Source organism: Rhinoraja longicauda, chromosome 38 (genome assembly GCF_053455715.1).
Source record: "Rhinoraja longicauda isolate Sanriku21f chromosome 38, sRhiLon1.1, whole genome shotgun sequence".
NCBI classification, from domain to species: Eukaryota; Metazoa; Chordata; class Chondrichthyes; order Rajiformes; family Arhynchobatidae; genus Rhinoraja; species Rhinoraja longicauda.
This window is the reverse complement of record NC_135990.1, coordinates 9,142,925-9,167,092: the sequence shown is the minus strand read 5'-3', so window position 1 is coordinate 9,167,092 and position 24,168 is coordinate 9,142,925. Positions and strand designations below refer to the sequence as shown.

The window sequence follows — 24,168 nt, the reverse complement described above, 5'->3', positions numbered from 1 at the left end:
CGATTTGTACCAGCATCTGCAGTTATTTTCTTATAATATCTTTTAATACCTCCCTTCACAGTGAGGAATGCGGAATCCGCTGTGGAGGATGTTTATGTTAAATTTTATTTTATGTGGCTGTGTGTCTTGTTGCTTTTTACTTAGTATGGCTGTATGGTAACTCAAGTTTCACTGTACCTTAATTGGTACACGTGACAATAAATTGATCTTGAAATCTTGTTTCCGCTAGTGGGAGAGGCTAGAACCAGACGCCTTATCCTCGGGATAAAAGGATGTACCTTTGGAAAGGGGATGAGAAGGAACGTCTTTGGTCAGAGGGTGGTGAATGTGGGGAATTCATTGCCACAGACGACAAGTCAATGGATATTTTTACGGCAGAGATTGACCGATTCTTGATTAGTACAGGTGTCAGGGGTTATAGGGAGAAGGCAGGAGAATGGGGTTGAGAGGAAAAGATAGATCAGTCATGATTGAATGGTGGAGTAGACTTTGATGGGCCGAATGGCCTTCTGCTCCTAGAATTTATGAACTAGCAAGAGCTAGTAGACTGTACCAGTCATAAAAAAGGACATTGACTCTTTTTCTGTGTACTAGCTGGTTTAACACAAGGTTCTCATAGCAGCACGAGTTTCATTTTATTTAGCTGTACTTACAAAATGGGATGGGCATACACAGAAATACAATAGCTTCACTTTCATCTGTAGGAACAATGGATTTAACACTGGATTGGATTATAAGAGGAACCAGCAAATGGAATAATGGTGAAGATAAGACACCAACTCAGCAGGACAGGCAGCATCTCTGGAGAGAAGGAATGGGTGACTATGAAGAAGGGTCTTGACCCAAAATGTCACCCATTCCTTCTCTCCAGCGATGTTGTCTGCCCTGCTGAGTTTCTGCAGCATTTTGTGTCCATCTTCGGTGTAAACCAGCACCTGCAGTTCCTTCTGACACAATGGAATAATGACTGTTGGCTGTGTGTGAGCTCTGGAATCTCACCAAGTCAGGGGCTTCTCTGAACTTTAGACTTTAGAGATACAGCGCGGAAACGGGCCCTTCAGCCCAGATCACCCCGTACACTAACACTATCCTTACACACTAGGGAAACTTTTCAATTTTAACCGAAGCCAATTCACCTACCGACCTGCACGTCTTTGAAGTGTGGGAGGAAACCGGAGCGCACGGAGAAAACCCACGCGGGTCACGGGGAGAACGTACAAACACTGCACAGACAGCCCCTGCAGTCAGGATCGATCTCGGGTGTCTGGAGCTGCAAGGAAACAACTCTACTGCTGCTCCACCATGACAAACCAGTGGATGCCACAGCGTGCGAACTCGGGTGCAGAGAGGTCTGGCACGAAATCACTTTCTCACACCTCGCACACTCGGCCATTTACAGCGGTGCCAATGAAAGGAACACTCCCTCCACTCTCTGGTTTGGACCCAAAGCCCTATGGCTTAGGACCCAGGAGCATTGAGATACTCCACCCATTTCCCTCTTCAACTGTTGCATGTGATTCCCAAGTCAGGATAACATCGTTTGATGGACAATTCATTGCAGTGGGGAGGTTAGCTGGATAGAGGAGACTCCATTGAACACCCAGGGCGGGTGACAGGACACCTTGAAAACTGGGGACAGATCGCATTATGAAGCAGCACAAAGCCCTGACATCAATGGGTTCAATTTGGCAGTGGAGGCCAATTCTCTGAATGTATTCAAGAGAGAGCTAGATAGAGCTCTCAAGGATAGCGGAGTCAGGGGGTACGGGGAGAAGGCAGGAACGGGGTACTGATTGAGAATGATCAGCCATGATCACATTGAATGGCGGTGCTGGCTGGAAGGGCCGAATGGCCTCCTCCTGCACCTATTGTCTATTGTCTAATTTAAGACCATGCCCTTTCCAAATCCCACACACCTAGGACAGGGACAAGGGGGGAGGCATTCCCAATTCATCAAACCAAGCTTGGGGAAGGTGCATGGGGATTTCACAAGGAGGATTTTACTGAGGGTCTTTGACAGACTAATCACTATTGTTAAAGGAGGCTGAAACTACGGGAAGAGTCAATCTATTTGTTCTCGTCATCCCAGTCCACTCCCACCTCACCTGGCAATGGTCGTCCTTTAGGCTTGAGATGACAGCAGCCCAAGAGGAGCGGGAACAGAGATTGTTCAGACTGAGCAACTGCAGTCACACAGGCACAGAGCTTGCGAAATGGCAGAGAACACAAACTCCAGATGGGCACAAAAAGCTGGAGTAGCTCGGCGGGACGGGCAGCATCTCTGGAGAGAAGGAGTGGGTGACGTTTCGGGACAAGACCCTTCTTCAGACTGAGGGTCTCGACCCGAAATGTCACCCGTTCCTTCTCTCCAAGGAACTGCAGATGCTGGCTTATACCAAAGATAGACAGAAACGTCACCCATTACTTCTCTCCAAGGAACTGCAGATGCTGGCTTATACCAAAGATAGACAGAAACGTCACCCATTACTTCTCTCCAAGGAACTGCAGATGCTGGCTTATACCAAAGATAGACAGAAACGTCACCCATTCATTCTCTCCAAGGAACTGCAGATGCTGGCTTATACCAAAGATAGACAGGAATGGGTGACATTTCGGGTCAGGCCCTCTCTTCAGGAATGGGCGACGTTTCGGGTCGAGCCCCTTCGGGTCTCGACCCGAAACGTCACCCATTCCTTCTCTCCAGAGATGCTGCCCGTCCCGCTGAGCTACTCCAGCTTTGTGTGTCTATCATCGGTGTAAACCGGCATCTGCGCCCACTCCAGGCCTGCATTCATCGGCAGTGGCATCCTGTCAGGAGACTCAGTCCCGGCCGTTTGTCGGGAGGAGCAGAGACTGCGATGTGAAGCCGTGCCCTCCGTTGAAGCTGGGAGCAGCGGCTTCCCCAGACATACACGCAGGTGGCCCAGGTGTGGCCCGCACGGTTGCGTACACACAAACTCACACCCGTCAGCTGCACTGCGGACCTGTCGGGGAAGGCGAGGAGCCGACACCTCCAGAGGCTCAGGTCAGATGCCGAAACTGAAAAAGAATGAAAGACGTGGTCAGAGACAAAGTTTGCAGTGGTAAACCTAACTTTCGTTTAGTTTTGAGATACAGCGCGGAAACAGGCCCTTCGGCTTCGAGTTAATGCCGAGCAGCGATCACCTCGTATCACACAATGCTGGAGTAACTCAGCGGGTCAGGCAGCATCTAGGAGAAAGGGAATGGGTGACGTTTCGGGACGAGACCCTTCTTCTCGACCCGAAACGTCACCCATTCCCTCTCTCCTAGACGCTGCCTGACCTGCTGAGTGACTCTAGGATTTTGTGATACCTTCGATTTGTACCAGCATCTGCAGTTATATTCTTACACCATGTTCTCCAAAGATGCTTCCTGACCCACTGAGTTACTCCAGCATTTTGCTGCCTGACCTGCTGAGTGACTCCAGCATTTTGTGATACCTTCGATTTGTACCAGCATCTGCAGTTATTTTCCTACACACCTCGCACACCAAAACTATCAATGCACAATAGATAATAGACTATAGGTGCGGGAGGAGGCCATTCGACCCTTCGAGCCAGCACCGCCATTCAATGTGATCATTGCAGATCATTCTCAATCAGTAACCCCTACACACACTAGGGATTTTGATCATTTTGACACTTAGTAACATTTTACAATTTTAACAAGCCAATTAACCTACAAACCTGCAGTCAGTTGGTCAGTCCATTATAATCGAAATCCATTACAAATGGATGTGTTTATAATGAGGGTTTACTGTTCTGTACAACTGCAGTGCAGGACTCTAGCAGACTGCAGTTAATCCCAGTTATCTAACAGCCCATGGGCTTGTACGGTAGAGAAACAAATCTTTCATTCAGCCAACTACAAAAAGCGCAGATGTCGAAAGACCAAAAGTAGATCAGAGAAATGCTGTTAGAAGATCAGGCAGCCAGCATCCATGGAGAGAAAAACTGACCCGAAACATCGACCATTTCTCTCTGCACGGATGCTGCCTGAGTCTAGACACCGCCCAATCTGTACTTGTTCAATACATTTGGCATTTACAGATGTGTAGGAAGGAAGTGCAGATGCTGGTTTAAACCGAAGATAAGACACAAATGCTGGAGTAACTCAGCGGGACAGACAGCATCTCTGGAGAGAAGGAATGGGTGACGTTTGTTCAGATCTCGACCCGAAACGTCACCCATTCCTTCTCTCCAGAGATGCTGCCCGCCCCGCTGAGTTACTCCAGCATTTTGCGTCTATCTTCAGTTTAAACCGGCACTTGCAGTTCCTCCCCACTCATGCTGCCGGATTCTTCCAGCATTGTGTGTTTTGGAGGCAGAAACTGCATGGTTAACCAGCGAGTTACATTGACGCGGGTGGTACGGAGCCCACTGGCCACCTTACCTGCCGAGGGTGCCTCCCGACTGTGTGTAGTACTTGTTGTAGTCCAATCTCAGCAGCAGCTGGGCCAGGTCGGAGTTAATCTGGTGGTTGCGAACACTGGACAGGATCTTGAAGAGGAGGGAAGACTGGCGGCTGAAACCCTGCGAACCGTCCAAAACAACAAGCACATCAGCCTCGGGCAGCACAAGGATCAGCCCTGCCTGTACATGGAAGATGTAGGCGCTCACCTGCACAAGTCACAGGGCGGCTCGGTAGGTAGCGCAGCGGTGGAGTTGCTGCCTTTACAGCGCCAGAGACCCGCATTCGATCCTGACCTCGGGTGCTGTCTGTACAGAGTTTGTACCTTCCCCCTGTGACTGCGTGGGTTTTCTCCGGGTGCTCCGGTTTCCTCCCACACTCCAAAGACCCTTAGGTTAATTGGCCCTGTAAATTGTCCCCAGTGTGTAGACTGGAACTAGTGTACAGGTGACAGGGGGTGGCACGGTAGCGCAGCAGTAGAGTTGCTGCTTTACAGCGAATGCAGCGCCGGAGACTCAGGTTCGATCCTGACTACGGGTGCTGCACTGTAAGGAGTTTGTACGTTCTCCCCGTGACCTGCGTGGGTTTTCTCCGAGATCTTCGGTTTCCTCCCACACTCCAAAGACGTACAGGTATGTAGGTTAATTGGCTGGGTAAATGTAAAAATTGTCCCTAGTGGGTGTAGGATAGTGGGATCGCTGGGCGGCGCGGACTTGGTGGGCCGAAAAGGCCTGTTTCCGCGCTGTATATATATGATATGACCGTTGGTCGATGCCGACCTGGTGGGCTGAAGGACCAGTCTCCACTCCGATTTTCTAAAACAGTGAAAACATTCAGCCGCATAAACCCCAAGGTCATGCAGCTAACTAGGGCCGAGATCCTGACTTTGGGGGCTGTCTGTGCGGAGTTTGCACCTTCTCCCTGTGAGTGCATGTGTTTCTCCCGAGTGCTCTGGTTTCCTCCCACTTACTAGGGTTGTGTGGACTGATACGTTAATGGGCTGCTGCATATCGCCGCTCGTGTGGAGATGAGCCACAGAAGGGGATGGATGAGAATAAGAGGGCAGGTTAAAATACAGCATTATCATATTGGTGCTGGGTCCATTATTGACTCATGAACAGAGAAACAGTGAGAGCTTTATTTGCGTGTCATCCAGTCAAATATGTACATGTACGATGTACAATCAAATCATGTACGGTGGCGCAGCGGTAGAGTTGCTGCTTTACAGCGAATGCAGTGCCGGAGACTCAGGTTCGATCCTGACTACGGGTGCTGCACTGTAAGGAGTTTGCACGTTCTCCCCGTGACCTGCGTGGGTTTTCTCCGAGATCTTCGGTTTCCTCCCACACTCCAAAGACGTACAGGTATGTAGGTTAATTGGCTGGGTAAATGTAAAAATTGTCCCTAGTGGGTGTAGGATAGTGTTAATGTGCGGGGATCGCTGGGCGGCACGGACTTGGAGGGCCGAAAAGGCCTGTTTCTGGCTGTATATATATGATATGATATGATATGATATGATATGTACACGTACAACAGGTAGGGCAAAGAAACAATTTTGTCCCCGTTGACAGGGAGTGCAGGTTGGTCACTACTTACTGTCACAAGGAGGTCCAGTTGTGGAGCTCCTCGGTCATCCGTGGGACCAGGATTCTGGGTAACCAGGGAGCAGAAGTTGTGGCATAAATCCAGGATCTCGTTCAGACAATGGAACACCTGCAGAGAAAGGAAGCAAACCTGATCAGACATTGTTGTTTCATTGAAAAACTACGACGGCTAAGTATTTAGTCACAAAGTGCTGGAGTAACTCAGCAGGTCGGGCAGCATCTCGGGAGAGAAGGAATGGGTGACGTTTCGGGTCGAGACCCTTCTTCAGACGCATTATTAACTGGTGTGTGTGTGTGTGTACACACACAGGCATATATATATGTACAATTCAGTGCACACCGTGCGCGTGTCTCTGTGTGAACTGCAGATGCTGGTTTACACTGAACATAGACACAAAACGCTGGAGTAACTCAGCAGGTCAAGTATGTTTGTGTGTATATTATATTTGCGTGTGTGTGGGTGTGTGTGTGTATATAGAGAGAGAGGGGGAGAGAGGGAGAGAGGGAGAGGGGGAGATACACACATATCACACACAATTCAGCACACTCTACTATGAAATATTAACCCAGCATGGCGTGTAATCATCCCTGCCTTCCATCACATAAGGTCTTTGCCTTTCCGTTCCTTCCTCCTCAATGCATCTTTTCCCCAGTCTTTACCCATAAAAAATCTTATATCTAACTCCTCGGTGAAAGGCAACTGAGCTGAAATGTTGAATCTGTTCCTCACGTCAGTCCATGCCTAACCAACCGACAGATTCCTCTACTCTGCACTACAGAATCCCAGCCTCCACAGGTTTCGATGCAGTCTGTTCTGCCTGTGCCATCTCCTGAATATAGATCTCCAATGATCCAATTCCACCCCCCCTGCTTGCCCACAAATCCCAGTGTCACAACACAGGGTGGCACAGTGGCGCAGCGGTAGAGTTGCTGCCTTACAGCGCCGGAGACCCGGGTACCATCCCGACTACGGGTGATGTCTGTACGGAGTTTATACGTTCTCCCCGTGACTGCGTGCGTATTCTCCAAGATCTTCGGTTGCCTCCAAAGTACAGGTTTGTAGGTTAATTGGCTTGGTGTAAGTGTAAACTGTCCCTAATGTGTGTAGAATAGTGTTAATGTGCGGGGATCGTGGTCGGTGCGGACCTGGTGGGCCGAAGGGCCTGTTTCCACGCTGTATCTCTAGACGAAACAATCCAGAAATCGTTCTTCCCTGTGCTTCAGGTTCTTTCCCATAAATCTGCATCATCCAGATCCCAACTTTTATCTTAGTTAAGTCCAGTTTGGAGATATAGTGTGGAAACGGGCCCTTTAGCCCACCGAGTCTGTGCTAACCAGCAATCCTCCAAACACCGGTTCCATCTTACACATTAGGGGCAATTTAGAGAAGCCAATTAACCTACAAACCTGCACGTCTTCGGAAACCGGAGCACCCGGAGGAAACGCGCGCAGGTCATGGGGAGAACGTGCAAACTCCACACAGACAGCGCCCCAGGTCAGGATTGAACCCGTGTCTCTGTCGCTGAGAGGCAGCAGCTGTGCCAGCTGTGCCAGATGTGCCGCCCCAAGATTCCCGTGCCATTAGAGGGAGGTGTACTCACCGGTTTGAGCAGGATAAACGACTGAGCCAGCAGGTTACTCAGGAAGTGATCGTGAGCCAGTCGTATGCTTTCAAAGTCTCGGATGGAGTTTATCCGCTGGAGGAGCTGAGAAAACTGAGACTCGAGGACATCCACCTGGAATGGCACAAGGCAGCCATCAGCATCCGAGGGGAAGAAACTCTGCAAGTACCTTGCTTCTGATAATCTCGTCCCCGAGGCCAGGTTGCCCATTGTGACCGTTTATTCAAGGTTACCTGTAGGTAGTACTGCAGATTGTCCACAAGGAAAACCATGTGGTTCCTCACTCTCCACCTGACCACGTCGGTCTCGTTGGACGCGAGGTGCTTGCGCTGCATCTGCACGGCCCAGCAGTGCTGCAGCTCCGCCTGCACCCTCCGCACGCTCAGCAGGTACTTGAACACAATGTTGTACCTGAGGGAGAGAGTGGGGTGAGAAGCACGTCGGAAACAGGAGCCTCACCTGACCTACCAGTCTCTCCCATCCATAAGGGAGTGCAGGTAGACGCACAATGCTGGAGTAACTCAGCGGGTCATGCAGCATCTCGGGAGGGGAAAGAATGCCATACCTTCTCTCCCGAGATGCTGCCTGACCCGCTGAGTTACTCCAGCATTGTGTGTCTGCCTTCGATTTTAACCAGCATCAGCAGTTTTTTTTCCTACACAGTGGTAGTGCAGCTGCATCACAGCACCAGAAATCCAGGTTCGATCCCGACCATGGGTGCTGTCTGTACAGAGTTTGTACGTTCTCCCTGTGACTGCGTGGGTTTTCTCCGGGTTCCTCCCACACTCCAAAGACGCACAGGTTTGTAGGTTAATTGGCTTTGGTAAAATTGTAAATTGTCCCTGGTGTGTTGGACAGTGTTTGGGGCCTGACCCACTAAGGCGTTTGTTTTAGGCGACTGTCATAGTCGCAGCAGGTCGCCGAAAAACCGGCAACTGGACCCCACCTACGACAATGTCTATGACAAGCTACAACAACCTACCACCTAGTCGACGTCAAGCTAGGGCAAGCTACCGACAACCGGCGACCCAATCGTCGCGACTTAGGACGTCCACCTACGACCGCACCTACGACAACACAGGTGGCAACCTACGACAACCGAAGTCAACCTACATCTACCCGCGACAAGCTACGACAAGCTACAACCGTGTCGGCGACAACTGAAGACAATTCACGTCATTTTGGCCTCCGGTTTTGACGCCGGTACCTGTCGCCGGTTGACGTGGGTAGTCGCCAATGGAATTCACCAAAGTCAGCACCGGCGACGACCTACGTCACCTGGCGACAACCCACGACAGCGCCCACGCCAGGAGATGTCAAGCTACGACCATTGGTGTCAAACCAACAGTCGCCGAAAACTTTTAAACATTTCAAAATCCAGCGGCGACCAGAAAAACGCTACGACTGTTTGGAGACGACTCACGACCGCACAGGCGACACCCCGGCAACTGTGTCGCCTGTGTCGCCTACAAAATCGCCTGAGTGGGACAGGGGTTTTAGTGTACGGGGTGATCGCTGGTTGGCGTGGACTCGGTGGGCTGAATGGGCCTGTTTCCATGAAGTATCTCCAAAGTCTCAAGAGTAACAGGTTCCAACCTGAACGATGTAAAGCTGCATGGACTCTTCTTTGCCTCTCCACAGATGCAGGCTAACCTGCCGAGTCTTCCAGCTATTGCACTGTGTCGTGCAGCGTAGGTTTACTAGGTTAATTCCCGGAATGGCGGGACAGTCATATGTTGAAAGACTGGAGCGAATAGGCTTGTATACACTGGAATTTAGAAGGATGAGAGGGGATCTTATCGAAACGTACAAGATTATTAAGGGGTTGGACACGTTAGAGGCAGGAAACATGTTCCCAATGTTGGGGGAGTCCAGAACAAGGGGCCACAGTTTAAGAATAAGGGGTAGGCCATTTAGAACTGAGATGAGGAAATACTTTTTCAGTCAGAGAGTTGTGAATCTGTGGAATTCTCTGCCTCAGAAGGCAGTGGAGGCCAATTCAAGAGAGAGCTAGATAGAGCTCTTAAGGATAGCAGAGTCAGAGGGTATGGGGAGAAGGCAGGAACGGGGTACTGACTGAGAATGATCAGCCATGATCACATCGAATGGCGGTGATGGCTCGAAGGGCCGAATGGCCTACTCCTGCACCTATTGTCTATTGTCTGTTGTGTCTGATTCACTGCCCGTACTGAGAGTGGCTCCTCTCAACGAGAGCACGGGAGAAACTATAACGCTGGCCACGTTTGGAAGGAGAAGGAAGTCATGGTGGAAGGCACATGAATCAATGCTGGAAGAAGCTGGGAGCAGAGTATCGACCAGGCACTCAACCACACAACATGCTTGCCAACCTCGATCAGCTTGGACAGGAACACATGCGGGTGTCCCAGTTTGGCCGAGTACTGGACAGTTGCCAATCGTGAGGATTGTGACCAACTTTACGGCTGTGCAGGAGGAGGAACAGCAAGGGGGTAAATAAATAGCAGCAAATCGTACGAGTAAACTTACTTTTCCAGCACAGCGGGGGTGAACAGGATGTGCAAAGGCCACTGCACTTTGTACGAGAGTCCCAGAGCTGACCAGCCAGACGTGGGAGCTTCACGAGGGGAAGATGATGCATCGCGACTCTGTGTTGAATCTACATGTGAATGGGGTTGGCAGGAATATGCAAAAACAAAAGGCAAAATCTAGAATGACAACCAAAACTAAGCATGTGGAATGAAAGCACAACACTTATTCCTATTATCCAGAGATGCTGCCTGACCCGCTGAGTTACTCCAGCATTTTGCGTCTATCATGGCTTACAACACATCCGTGTTCAACGAGAGAATGTTAAAAAAATTAACAACCAAACCTCTTGCATAATATCACGACAGTACTCAGTAAATTTGGTTGGAAATTGTTTCTCGGTTCAGTCAACGCACAACAAATGTAAAAGAATATTGCACTGATATTCAAGGTCAAGGTTACAGGATGATTTATTATTGACACTTGTAGAAATATACACAAAAGGTGAGAGCACCACCAGAACAGGCACAGTGTGGAGTACACACCAACAGCATTAAGGAGATGCCTTGAAGACAAGGATGCAAGGGATAGTTCTACCTTCCTTGCAGCTTGCTTAACTTTTTGCTGGGGCAGGTAGGCAATTTGTGCCACTCAAACAGCACACGCTGAAACTCAGGGATGCGTTCAGTACACACAGTGGACAAAATGTGCAGATGCTGCTTTAAAATCGAAGATAGACGCAAAATGCAGGAGTAACTCAGCGGGACAGGAAGCATCTCTGGAGAGGTCAATTTTATTTGTATAGCACATTTAAAAAGAACCCACGTTGACCAAAGTGCTGTACATCAGTTCAGGTACTAAGAACGAACATATAATGGCACACAAACATAACAGCACATACATAAACAGTTCACAGCGCCCCCTCAGAGGGCCTCAAATACTATGGGGTAGAAATAGGTTTTGAGCCTGGACTTAAAGGAGTCGATGGAGGGGGCAGTTCTGATGGGGAGAGGGATGCTGTTCCACAGTCTAGGAGCTGCAACCGCAAAAGCGCGGTCACCCCTGAGCTTAAGCCTAGACCGCGGGATAGTGAGTAGCCCCAAGTCAGCCGACCTGAGGGACCTGGAGATAGAGTGGTGGGTTAGAAGATTTTTGATATGGGGGGGGGGGGAGGGCAAGCCTGTTTAGGGAAGGAATGGGATTGGGCAAGAACCGTGAATCACCACCAGCAACACTGTTCCCGTGTTCTCTACAAGTAGTGGTAAGGAAGACGTACGATATACTTGCCTTCATCGCTAGGGGCATTGAATGTAAGAGTCTGGAAGTAATGATGCAGCTCTGAAGGCCGCATTTGAGTGCAGTTCCGGTCAGCCCATTACAGGAAAGATACGGAAGTTTAGAAGAGGGTGGAAAGGAGGTTTGCAAGAATGCTGACTGAATTAGAGCGTTTCAGCTACAAGAAGAGGTCGGATAAACGTGGAACACTGGAGGTTGAGGGGAGACTTTATAGAGTAATGTAAGAAATGTAAGACTTTATAGAAGTATATTGTAGTGACGTCGGGGTCACCAGTGTAGTGGGTGAGTGTACGAACCCGGAATAAGGCGAGGAGCCAGGTGACTTCCGCAAGGGTTGTTTAATAGACTCAAAACCACTACCGTCACCACCAGTGGGAGACTGAAGACTGATGCCAAACCCTGAAGTAAACCCCGCAGCCAAAAACCCCTGTAGGAAACCCCGTAGCCTGGGCAGTCCCGGGACCGGTCCATCACAGTCCCGAGCGGTTCGATCAGTAGCCTGACCTTTGGGAGCCACCACAATATGAAATTACGAGAGGCATAGATAGGGTAGACAGTCACAACCTTCTTCACAGGGAGGAAATGCCCAACAAATAGGGAATAGCAATAAGGTGAGAGGGGGAAAGCTCCGGCAGCGGCAGCGTGTTCGCCCGCCCCGAATCTCGGGGTTTGGGTCGGCCCGCCGCGGACCTTTCACCGTCCGGCGCGGCCTGGAATAGGCCGTGGACCTTTCACCGTCCGGCGCGGTGCTCCAATGTCGGGAGCCCCGACCGCCCCGACGTGGCAAGTTCAACAGCCTGACCTCGGGAGAAGACGGCAGGGAAGAGAAAATACATTTTGGCCTTCCATCACAGTGAGAAGTGACTGGAGGAGACTCACTGTGATGGATGTTTCTTTTTGTTTGGTGTTAGTGTATGATTGTATGTGTTATTGCATTTTTATTGATTATTGTTATTGGTCTTAGTGTTTCAACTGCGGGTAATGTTTCATTTCCCTACACATTTATGTGTATGTGACAAATAAACGACTATTGACTATTGAAATGGAGATGCGGGGGGTGTTTTTTTTTACACAGAGTAGTGGGGTCTGGAACGCATTAGCAGGATGGTGGAGGAGGCAGATATGATAGGATAGTGGCATTTAAGAGACTTTTATTTAGGCACAAGGCAGGGAATAAATAGCAATTCTTGCTATTGAGGGCATGTAGCGTAGGTTTACCAGGTTAATTCCTGGAATGGCGGGACTGTCGTATGTTGAAAGACTGGAGCGACTAGGCTTGTATACACTGGAATTTAGAAGGATGAGAGGGGATCTATCGAAACGTATAAGATTATTAAGGGGTTGGACACGTTAGAGGCAGGAAACATGTTCCCAATGTTGGGGGAGTCCAGAACCAGGGGCCACAGTTTAAGAATAAGGGGCAGGACATTTAGAACGGAGATGAAGAAAAACTTTTTCAGTTGTAAATCTGTGGAATTCTATGCCTCAGAAGGCAGTGGAGGCCATTCAAGAGAGAGCTAGATAGAGCTCTTAAGGATAGCGGAGTCAGGGGGTATGGGGAGAAGGCAGGAACGGGGTACTGATTGAGAATGATCAGCCATGATCACACTGAATGGTGGTGCTGGCTCGAGGGGCAGAATGGCCTCCTCCTGCACCTATTGTCTATTAAAGAGATATGGATCGTGTACAAGCAGATGAGATCAGTTCAACTTGGCACCATGTTCGGCAGAAACATTGTGGGCTGAAGGGCCTGTTCCTTTGCTGTACTGTTTAGTTTAGAGATACAGCGCAGAAAGAGGCCCTTGTGCCCACCGAGTCTGCACCAACCAGCACACTAACACTATCCTACACACACTACGGGCAATTTACCTTTATACCAAGCCAATTAACTCTACAAACCTGCACGTCTTTGGAGTGTGGGAGGAAACCGAAGATCTCGGAGAAAACCCACGCAGGTCACGGGGAGAACGTACAAACTCCGTACAGGCAGCACCCGTAGTCAGGATCGAACCCGGGTCTCTGGCGCTATGAGGCAGTAGCTCTACTGTTGCGCCACCGTGCCGCCCGTCTTCTAAGTACTATCCATTATGCAACATTTACAGAGACAGAACAAAAGAGAGGTCTGAACCATCTACCTTTTGGGTCTTTCCCGTGGTAGTCAATGGTGAGGTGCAGGAGCGGGAGAAGATTGTCGTCGTCCAACAAGACTCGGTGGGCTGATTTCTGGAAGGCTACATTAACATCTGTAATGTCGTCATAGATGAGAGAGTTAGAGAGGCCAGAGAGGATTAAGCAACAGACACGTTTTTCTTTAAACTCTTCTTTTGCTGCAGTTATTTAAAATGGATTTAGATTACATATTTTAATAATGTAACAGCATAAGAACATGAGAACCAGACACCTTGGTCGTTCCACCTCTGCTCCGGTAGTTTAAGCACCTTTCCCAAATCATCCCCATCTCTCAAGAATTGTTTTAAACTCCGACTTCCTCTACTCTAGAAACATAGAAAATAGGTGCAGGAGGAGGCCATTTGGCCCTTCGAGCCAGCACCGCTATTCATTGTGACCATCCACAATCAGTAACCCGTGCCTGCCTTCTCCCCATATCCCTTGATTCCACTAGCCTCTAGAGCTCTATCTAACTCTCTTTTAAATCCATCCAGTGAATTGGCCTCCACTACCCTCTGTGGCAGAGAATTCCTGGTTCTGGGCTCCCCCAACATTGGGAAACATTTTCCTGCATCTAGTTTGTCCAGTCCCTTCATAATTTTATACGTCTCTATAAGATCCCCTCTCATCCTCTACGCCTAATTGGAGCCATTCCCTCCGATTATTCGCCTTATTTACCGTGTTCAGTGACTGCTGTTGGTGGAGTCTTTAATAAATGCTGTGCACTGTCGATGAAAGCCTGAAATAGTTCACCTCGACCCAGCAGGTAGAAATCTTTGATTATCTGGAAAAGAGCAGAGGGTAAATGTAACAGCACTTGGTGCTCCATAGTCTTTGTCAATGGTTTTTACCATCAAGGGATACAGCAGGCAGTGAAGAAAACAGCAGGCAGTGAAGAAAACAGCAGGCAGTGAAGAAAGCCAATGGAATGTTGGCCTTCATAACAAGAGGAGTTGAGTATAGGAGCAAAGAGGTCCTTCTGCAGTTGTATAGGGCTCCAGTGAGACCGCACCTGGAGTACTGTGTGCAGTTTTGGTCTCCAAATTTGAGGAAGGATATTCTTGCTATTGAGGGCGTGCAGCGTAGGTTTACTAGGTTAATTCCCGGAATGGCGGGACTGTCATATGTTGAAAGACTGGAGCGACTAGGCTTGTATACACTGGAATTTAGAAGGATGAGAGGAGATCTTATCGAAACGTATAAGATTATTAAGGGGTTGGACACGTTAGAGGCAGGAAATATGTTCCCAATGTTGGGGGAGTCCAGAACAAGTTTAAGAATAAGGGGTAGGCCATTTAGAACTGAGATGAGGAAAAACTTTTTCAGTCAGAGAGTTGTGAATCTGTGGAATTCTCTGCCCCAGAAGGCAGTGGAGGCCAATTCTCTGAATGCATTCAAGAGAGAGCTAGATAGAGCTCTTAAGGATAGCGGAGTCAGGGGGTATGGGGAGAAGGCAGGAACGGGGTACTGCCGAATGGCCTCCTCCTGCACCTATTGTCTATCAAGGCATGGAAAAAGAAATGCTCTATTTTGATTTTAAGCCCTGCCCAAAAGGGGGAGGAGGGAGGAGAGGGTGCTGCACCAATGCAGGAGAGGTTTGGGCCCAACGGGTCCACTTGGTCTAGTCTCTTATAAAGAGGGGAACCTAAAATGGGAAATGAACCAGAATTAAACGCATCCTTTGTGTCAGTCTTCATGGAAAACAGAATAAACCCTCAGAAATACAAAAGAACCAAGGGGTTTGTGCAAATAACGAAACGTATAGTAAGAATAACTACTAGAGATATTAATGGGCTTGAAAACTAAAAAATGTCATGACTTATTAATCTGCATCCCAGTTTTGAAAGAGTGGGCTGGAATTAATGGATGTAATGGATGTTCTGGATACAGTTGCCAACTTCCTCACTCCCAAATAAGGGACAAAGGGTGATGTCACCGCCCCGCGCCCCTCGTGACCTCACCCAGCTAGACAGATGTGGACTGGAGTTTAAACTTCCATTGGTGCTGCAACAAAGTGGAGTGTTCTCACAAGGCTTGGCCAGGTTTAGACGTAGGTATCTGGTGGTATCATGGCCAAGCTTGGCCAGAACCCTCCACTTTGATGCAGCACCAAAGAGTTTCAGCTCCGATCCACAAAAACTGGAAGCAGCAGTATGGCCTGGTAACTGCTTCAACAATGCACTAGCATCATTGTGTTCGGTTTAGTCATTGTGTTATAAGAAAGAGCCCATTAGGTTAGAAAGAGTGCAGAGAAGATTTACAAGGATGTGGCCAGGTTTCGAGGACCTGAACTATACGAAGGGGTTGGGTAGGCTAGGATTTTATTCCTTGGAGTGCAGGAGGCTGAGGGATGATCTTATAGAGGTGAATAAAATCAAGAGGGGAATAGCTGGAGTGAATGCACTTTTTGCCCAGGGTATGGGAATCAAGGATAACCTGAGGGGCAACTCTTTCAAACAGGGGGTAGTGTCTTTGCTCGCCCCGAATCGCGGGGCTTGGGTCGGCCCGCCGCGGACCTTTCATCGTCCGTCGCAGCCTGAAATAGGCCGCGGGATTTTCTCCGCCCGGCGGGGCCTTCAATGTCGGGAGCCCCGACCGCCCCGACGTGCAGCGGCGGCGTCTTCACCCGCCCCGGATCGCGGGGCTTGGGTCGGCCCGCTGCGGACCTTTCACCATCCGGAGCGGCCTGGAACGTGACAACTCCACGGGAGAAGACGGCAGGGGAAGAGAAAATACATTCTGGCCTTCCAACACAGCGAGGAGGTGACTGGAGGAGACTCACTGTGATGGATGTTTCTTTTTGTTTGGTGTTGGTTTATGATTGTGTGTGTTATTGCTTATTTTTATTGCTCTTATTGTTGGACTGTGGGTAATCTTTCATTTCACTGCACATTTATGCGTATGTGACAAATAAAATTGACTATTGACTATTGGGTAGATTGAACGAGCTGCCAGAGGAAGTAGTTGAGGCATGTACAATTAACATTTTTAAAAAGACATTTGGATGGGTACATGGAAAAGAAAACTGCAGGCAAATGGGCTTAGCTTGGATCAGCATCTTGGTCGGTATGGGCAGATTTGGGCCGAAGAGCCTGTTTTTGTGCTGTGCGATGCTGTGTCTGTCACTTTAATTCTAATGTTTATGAACATTGTGGATAAAAAGAAAATTAATGAATGTTAACCATACTGACATTAGGTTGAATCATTGACTCCCACACACATTAGATCAAATATAAAAAGTATTTGATTTTTTTTAAAAATCAAATAATAAAAGGTTTCACTGTAGGCGTGCACTCAGAGTGCAAGATCTATTTGGAAATTAGCTGTACATACCCAGGAATCAACATTGAGTCACATTTATATAACCGTAAAGGTTTAGCAACATGAAAGCCTCGAAATAAACATTGCGTTCAGTGTAAATACATTGGAAGCTTTTGGTTGCCTTGAGATATTAATAACCACAGGCTGCTCGTTACTGCATGCAGCAGCTCTTATTCCACCTGTATCTTACTCTGCAAATCTCGGCTCAATTAATGGAATCGGCTATTCTTCCATATTTAAAGACTTGCTTCTTTATATTTGGTACGTCTGGTGATGGAGCTTCGTGCTGGAACTGAAGTCTGTGGAACTCCCAGAAAAATTATAATGCATTATTAAAGCAGAATAAAGCACCGTTAACATGTCTTACTTCTTCTTCTTCTTAAGCCCTTTGCTCCTCTAGGGGGCATAGGCCATTGACAAATGTCCTCCACCTCACTCGGTTCTTTCAAGATCTCCCCAGTTGAGCCCACTCCCAGACATTTTTGCCTGGACACCTCTTCTCCAGCTGTTCCTGGGACAACCTCTTTTCCTTTTTCCTTGGGGGTTCCATTTCAGGGCTTTGCCGGGTGATGTTTGTGGCAGGTTTTCTGAGGGTGTGTCCAATCCAACTCCATTTTCTCCTTTGAATTTGTAAGTCAACGGTTTCCACAGGTCCACATTGCTTACTTTGTCTCTCCTCCAGATGTTTAGTATTCTCCTGAGGCAGGTGTTAATGAATGTTTGCAGCCTGTTTGTTGTGTGTGTTGTTGTTTTCCATGTCTTTGATCCATACAGCATTACCTGCTTCACATTTGAGTTAAAGATGCGTATTTTGGTGTTGATTATGCCTTACTGCAACTATGTTATTTTTCCATTCCTCCATCCACCAGCTTTTGATATACCAAACGTTATTCCCTTATCATGTAGCTGTGCCCTGCGAATGGCTCGATTGTAATCATGTCTGGTCTTTCTGCTGGCTTATTAGCTTACAACAAAAGCTTTTCACTGTACCTCGGTACACGTGACAATTAAGTAAACTAAACCAAGCCTTTTGTCAGTGTTGCCAATTCAATACTCACTGAAGAAAGAGCCGAACATTTGACCTTGGAGGGCAAAGGGGAATGCCACTGCCTCCAAGCCCCTCTCTTGACCACGTATCTTGCCAACGTGAAAATGTACCAGCACGTCTTCTGTGCCAAAGGTTCAAAGTTAAAATACTCACTAAAACCCAATTTCTGACCCAAAAAGCTGCAGATGATGGAATCTTGAGCAAAACATAAAAATATGGCACAGTGGCACAGCTACTGCCTCACAGCGCCAGAGATCTGGGCTTGATCCTGACTTTGGGTGCTGCCTGTGTGGAGTTTGCACGTTGTCCCTGTGACCGCGTGGGTTTTCTCCAGGTTCTCCGGTTTCAATAGACAATAGGTGCAGGAGTAGGCCATTCGGCCCTTCGAGCCAGCACCGCCATTCAATGTGATCATGGCTGATCATTCTCAATCAGTACCCCGTTCCTGCCTTCTCCCCATACCCCCTGACTCCGCTATCCTTAAGAGCTCTATCTAGCTCTCTCTTGAATGCATTCAGAGACTTGACCTCCACTGTCTTCTGAGAATTAGCCTCCATTGTTTCCTCCCACATTCCAAAGACGTGCGGGTTTGTAGGTTAATTGGCGTCCGTAAATTGCTGCTAGTGTGCAGGGAGTGGACGTGAAAGTGAGATAACATTGAACTCGTGTGAATGGGTGATCGATGGTTGGCATGGACTCAGTGGCTGTGTCTTTCAATCAATTCATCAATCAACCCAACGGGTCAGGTAGCATTTGTGGACAAAGTGGTTTTAGGTCGGGACCCTTCATCAGACTGACCAATTTCTGACCACTGTTCCGTCTCACCTTAAGTTGTCCCAGCAGTCCTGCCTCTTCCACCACCAATTTCCACAGATGCTGGTGAAAAACAAAGAAAAACAGTTAACCGAAGACCTGATAAAAAATGGACCGTGGGAATGCAGTAGCATCTCAACAAAAGTGTCACAGCAACACAGACTGTCTCCAAGAACCTGAATTACCTGCTTAAATTTTCCTATCATTATATTCCAAGAGCTCTTAGTCCTTGAGTACCAGCAAACACAAGCATTAGTAGACAATCTTCCATCATCCATATGCAACGACTCTTCAAAGCTGATTGTAGTCCAGCCTACAGTATTTCTACACCCATCCAGACTGTGTGGAAAGAAGACTTTGCTGTCCATATGGAAATATAGAAAATAGGTGCAGGAGGAGGCCATTTGGCCCTTCGAGCCAGCACCGCCATTCATTGTGATCACGGCTGATCATCCACAATCAGTAACCCGTGCCTGCCTTCTCCCCATATCCCTTGATTCCACTAGCCCCTAGAGCTCTGTCTTTTAAATTTATCCAGTGAATTGGCCTCCATTGCCTTCTGTGGCAGAGAATTCCACAAATTCACAACTCTCTGGGTGAAAATGTTTATTCTCACCTCAGTTTTAAATGGCCTCCCCTTTATTCTTAGACTGTGGCCCCTGGTTCTGGACTACCCCAAAATTGGGAACATTTTCCCTGCATCTAGCTTGTCCAGTCCTTTTATAATTTTATAAAATTATAAATAGATCTTCCGATTGGAATGAACACTTGTCTCGTATTACAATGCGTTCACCCAATCAACCTGGGCCAATTCATTGCACTGTGTGGGAACTGCAGATGCTGGTTTAAACCGAAGATAGACACAAAAAGCTGGAGTAACTCAGTGGGACAGGCAGCATCTCTGGAGAGACGGAATGGGTGGCGTTTCGGGTCGAGGTCCTTCTTCAGACTATTCATTGCACTGCTGTGACAATGCAACCCAGCAGGACTGGGAGACAACTTGACCAAACTGCTCAACAAAATAACAACAGAAAAATGTTAAACCCTCAGCAACTGACCTCAGTAAGCTGCAGGTACAAAGAAAAAGCAGGTTTGAGAGATTGGAGTGGTGCAATTGTATCCTGCCCATTCTCAAAGATCAAATATTATTTTGTCATAATCCTGAGCTAAAACATCACTCTGAATATTTTAAATAACAAAAGAAAAATGCTGCTTTTCTTCTCTGTGCAATTAATTTGTTCTCATGACATTTTCAATAATTTACATAAAACCTAAGAGCATGAGGAATACTGGGAGTAGATCATTTGGCCCTTGAGTCTAGGCACTGTGGCGCAGCGGTAGAGCTACTGCCTTACAGCGTCAGACCCAGGTTCCATCCTGACTACGGGTGTTATCTGTATGGAGTTTGTACGTTCTCCCCCTGACCTGCGTGGGTTTTCTCCGAGATCTTTGGTTTCCTCTCACACTCCGAAGACGTGCAGGTTTCAAGTCAAGTCAAGTTTATTTGTCACATACACATACAAGATGTGCAGTGAAATGAAAGGTCACCCACAGTCCAGCAATAGAGCAATAAAGGCTGGAGCGATTGGGCTTGTATACACTGGAATTTAGAAGGATGAGGGGGGATCTTATTGAAACATAAGATAATTAGGGGATTGGACACATTAGAGGCAGGAAACATGTTCCCAATTTTGGGGGAGTCCAGAACAAGGGGCCACAGTTTAAGAATAAGGGGTAGGCCATTTAGAACGGAGATGAGGAAGAACTTTTTCAGTCAGAGAGTGGTGAAGGTGTGGAATTCTCTGCCTCAGAAGGCAGTGGAGGCCAGTTCGTTGGATGCTTTCAAGAGAGAGCTGGATAGAGCTCTTAAGGATAGCGGAGTGAGGGGGTATGGGGAGAAGGCAGGAACGGGGTACTGATTGAGAGTGATCAGCCATGATCGCATTGATTGGCGGTGCTGGCTCGAAGGGCTGAATGGCCTACTCCTGCACCTATTGTCTATTGTCTATAATAAAAATAAACAATTTCACACACAATCACAGCCATTGGTGTCCACGTAAAATTGTTCCTAGTGTGTGTGTGTACAGTAGTGTTAATGTGCAGGGATCGCTGGTCGGTGCGGACTCGGTGGGCCAAAGGGCCTGTTTCCGTGCCGTCTCTCTAAGCTAAACTAAACTTCAACAAGATATTTTAAACTTCAAATACTATTTTTCTTCCCTCCCTCCATATTCCTTCCCAAGAGTTTACGATAAAACGATCCAGAGGGTCGGGCTAAATCTTTGCCTGGTCAGCTGAACGTTCCCTGAGTTTTGATTTTTGACATTAGATGCACATTGTGCTTCGTTCATTAAACCATCAGAGCATGTTCTGAAGAAGGTATTTATTCACAAAATGCTGGAGTAACTCAGCAGGTCAGGCAGCATCTCAGGAGAGAAGGAATGGGTGATGTTTCGGGTCGAACCCCTTCTTCAGACTGATGTCAGGGGGGGCGGGACAAAGGAAGGATATAGGTGGAGACAGGAAGACAGTGGGAGATCTGGGAATGGGGAGAGGAAGAGAGGGACAGAGGAACTACCTAAAGTTGGAGAAGTCAATGTTCATACCACTGGGCTGCAAGCTGCCCAGGCAAAATATGAGGTGCTGTTCCTCCAATTTCCGGTGGGCCTCACTATGGCACTGGAGGAGGCCCATGACAGAAAGGTCAGACTGGGAATGGGAGGGGGAGTTGAAGTGCTCAGCCACTTTGAAGAAGTTCTAACACTACATGTTCTGAAGAAGGGTCTCGACCCGAAACGTCACCCATTCCTTCTCCCCAGAGATGCTGCCTGACCCGCTGAGTTTCTCCAGCATTTTGTGTCCACCTTCAATTTGAACCGACTTCTGCAGTTATTTTCCGACAAACGATCAGAGCATGTTCAGGTCAGCAGACACAATGCACGCTGGTAAATGCTATGGAGAACAAAATTGTAATGTCAGTCACAGTTAAACTATTTCCATATACCTCGTCGATTAAACTCTCTCTTACCTCAGCCACCGTACTTCTGATCCTATCAATTAGATTTTCAAAATCCACGAGATTGAAAAGAGGCTGCTGTTTGAGCGTATGAAGTTCTGCCGCAAAAATATCTTCCTGGTTCTTCAAAATGGACCCTGCAGAACACACAGAAAGCAGAGCGTTGAGATGCTTGGTGTGCAGCGACAGACACCCACAGTGGTCCTGACAGCAGCTTAGCCAGAACATTGACAATAGACAATAGGTGCAGGAGGAGGCCATTCAGCCCTTCGAGCCAGCACCGCCATTCAATGTGATCATGGCAGATCATTCTCAATCAGTACCACGTTCCTGCCTTCTCCCCATACCCCCTGACTCCGCTATCGTTAAGAGTTCTATCTAGCTCTCTCTTGAATGCATTCAGAGAATTGGCCTCCACTGCCTTCTAAGAAGGCTTATATTGTCCAAGACAATATGAATACATCTCTCTGCTTTTATTGTGTAGAGAAGAAAACTGCAGATGCTGGTTTAAATCAAAGGTATTTATTTCACAAAATGCTGGAGTAACTCAGCGGGTCAGGCAACATCTCTGGAGAGAAGGAATGGGCGACGTTTCGGGTCAGACTGATCAGTCTGAAGAAGGGTCTCGACCCGAAATGTCACCCATTCCTTCTCTCCTGAGATGCTGCCTGACCTGCTGAGTTACTCCAGCATTTTGTGAAATAAATACCTTCGATTTGTACCAGCATCTGCAGTTATTTTCATACAGTCTGAAGAAGGGTCTTGACCCGAAACGTCACCCATTCCTTCTCTCCTGAGATGCTGCCTGACCTGCTGAGTTACTCCAGCATTTTGTGAAATAAATACCTTCGAATTTGTACCAGCATCTGCAGTTATTTTCTTACAGTCTGAAGAAGGGTCTTGACCCGAAACGTCACCCAGTCCTTCTCTCCTGAGATGCTCCCTGACCCGCTGAGTTACTCCAGCATTTTGTGCCTATCATCTCTGCTTTTATTGTTTGTTTCTCTCTCCCCTCCCCAATATCCATCAGTCCGGTAGCAGAGAGGACGAACACAGACCACTCAGCTGGGGACCGAATGCCCAGATGGACATCAGGATCAAACCAATGACTTCTAAGGCAGGCCTGATGTAGTTCGGCCACACCAGGAGCATCGAGGCAAGCCATGGAGGGATCAGACAAGCGTCCAACGCCGAGCCCTACCTGCACGAGTGTGATTCACGTTCTGATTCTCAAACATCTGCACGGACTCCCCCACAAACAGGATCTTCTCTGCCACCCTCACCGGGATGTAGGAGGGCAGCATCTCAGCTCTCAGTGAAAACTGCTTCAGAGAGGTGGCCAACATGTTCTCCTCTTCAATTAACCGCTGTGGGAAATATACAGTAATATTGAGAACAGGGGCATCGATATCGTTCCCAAATATTACCACTACTTTTTGCATTTAGGGTGGCACAAAAGACAATAGGTGCAGGAGTAGGCCATTCGGCCCTTCGAGCCAGCACCGCCATTCAATGTGATCATGGCTGATCATTCTCAATCAGTACCCCGTTCCTGCCTTCTCCCCATACCCCATGACTCCGCTATCCTTAAGAGCTCTATCTAGCTCTCTCTTGAATGCATTCAGAGAATTGGCCTCCACTGCCTTCTGAGGCAGAGAATTCCAGATTTACAACTCTCTGACTGAAAAGGTTTTTTCTCGTCTCCGTTCTAAATGGCCTACCCATTATTCTTAAACTGTGGCCCCTTGTTCTGGACTCCCCCAACATTGGGAACATGTTTCCTGCCTCTAACATGACCAACCCCTTAATAATCTTATACGTTTCGATAAGATCCCCTTTCATCCTTCCAGTGTATACAAGCCTAGTCGCTCCAGTCTTTCAACATATGACAGTCCCGCACAGCGGTAGAGTTGCTGCCTCACAGCGCCAGAGATATCAGGTTCGATCCTGACTACGTAGGTCAATTGGCTTCGGTAAGATGTAAAATTGTCCCTCGTCTGTGTAGCTTAGTGTACGGGGTGATCGCTGGTGGGTGCGGACCTAGTAGGCCAAAGGGCCTGTTTCCACGCTGTATCTTTAAAGTCTAAAGTCTATAAGGATCTTTCTGCACCTCCGGATTATGTGGGCCTTAATCAATATAATGTATGGACAGGTTGACCTCAAATGTATAAGACTTTAGTAATTGTGAACTGTTGTTAAGCAAAGTAAACACAGAGGTTTTGAGCAAATCAACACCCCACCAACACTGTTGCAGTTCATACAATATTGCTATGGCATCTTTAGCAAATGGGTTTTTAAAGATTTATCGCAAATAACCCTATCAAAAAGAGAACTTGAAGACGAGAA

At 47.9% G+C, this 24,168-nt stretch overlaps 1 protein-coding gene across 1 annotated transcript in view; it reads right to left on the bottom strand.

The window, feature by feature from the left end:
- Positions 1-2,750: 2,750 nt before the first annotated feature.
- The window catches only part of tubgcp4 (tubulin gamma complex component 4), a 39,050-nt gene continuing 17,632 nt past the window's right edge, over positions 2,751-24,168 (bottom strand). Inside the window, exons 8-18 of the mRNA XM_078429705.1 lie at positions 23,024-23,189; positions 21,835-21,959; positions 18,822-18,872; positions 14,306-14,411; positions 13,594-13,701; positions 10,163-10,292; positions 7,891-8,068; positions 7,637-7,771; positions 6,028-6,144; positions 4,414-4,553; positions 2,751-3,039 (exon numbers count right to left, since the gene is read on the bottom strand). Of these exons, the coding sequence (XP_078285831.1) occupies positions 3,027-3,039; positions 4,414-4,553; positions 6,028-6,144; positions 7,637-7,771; positions 7,891-8,068; positions 10,163-10,292; positions 13,594-13,701; positions 14,306-14,411; positions 18,822-18,872; positions 21,835-21,959; positions 23,024-23,189 (1,269 nt within the window). The 3' untranslated portion in view covers positions 2,751-3,026. The remainder of the gene's footprint in view (positions 3,040-4,413; positions 4,554-6,027; positions 6,145-7,636; positions 7,772-7,890; positions 8,069-10,162; positions 10,293-13,593; positions 13,702-14,305; positions 14,412-18,821; positions 18,873-21,834; positions 21,960-23,023; positions 23,190-24,168) is intronic.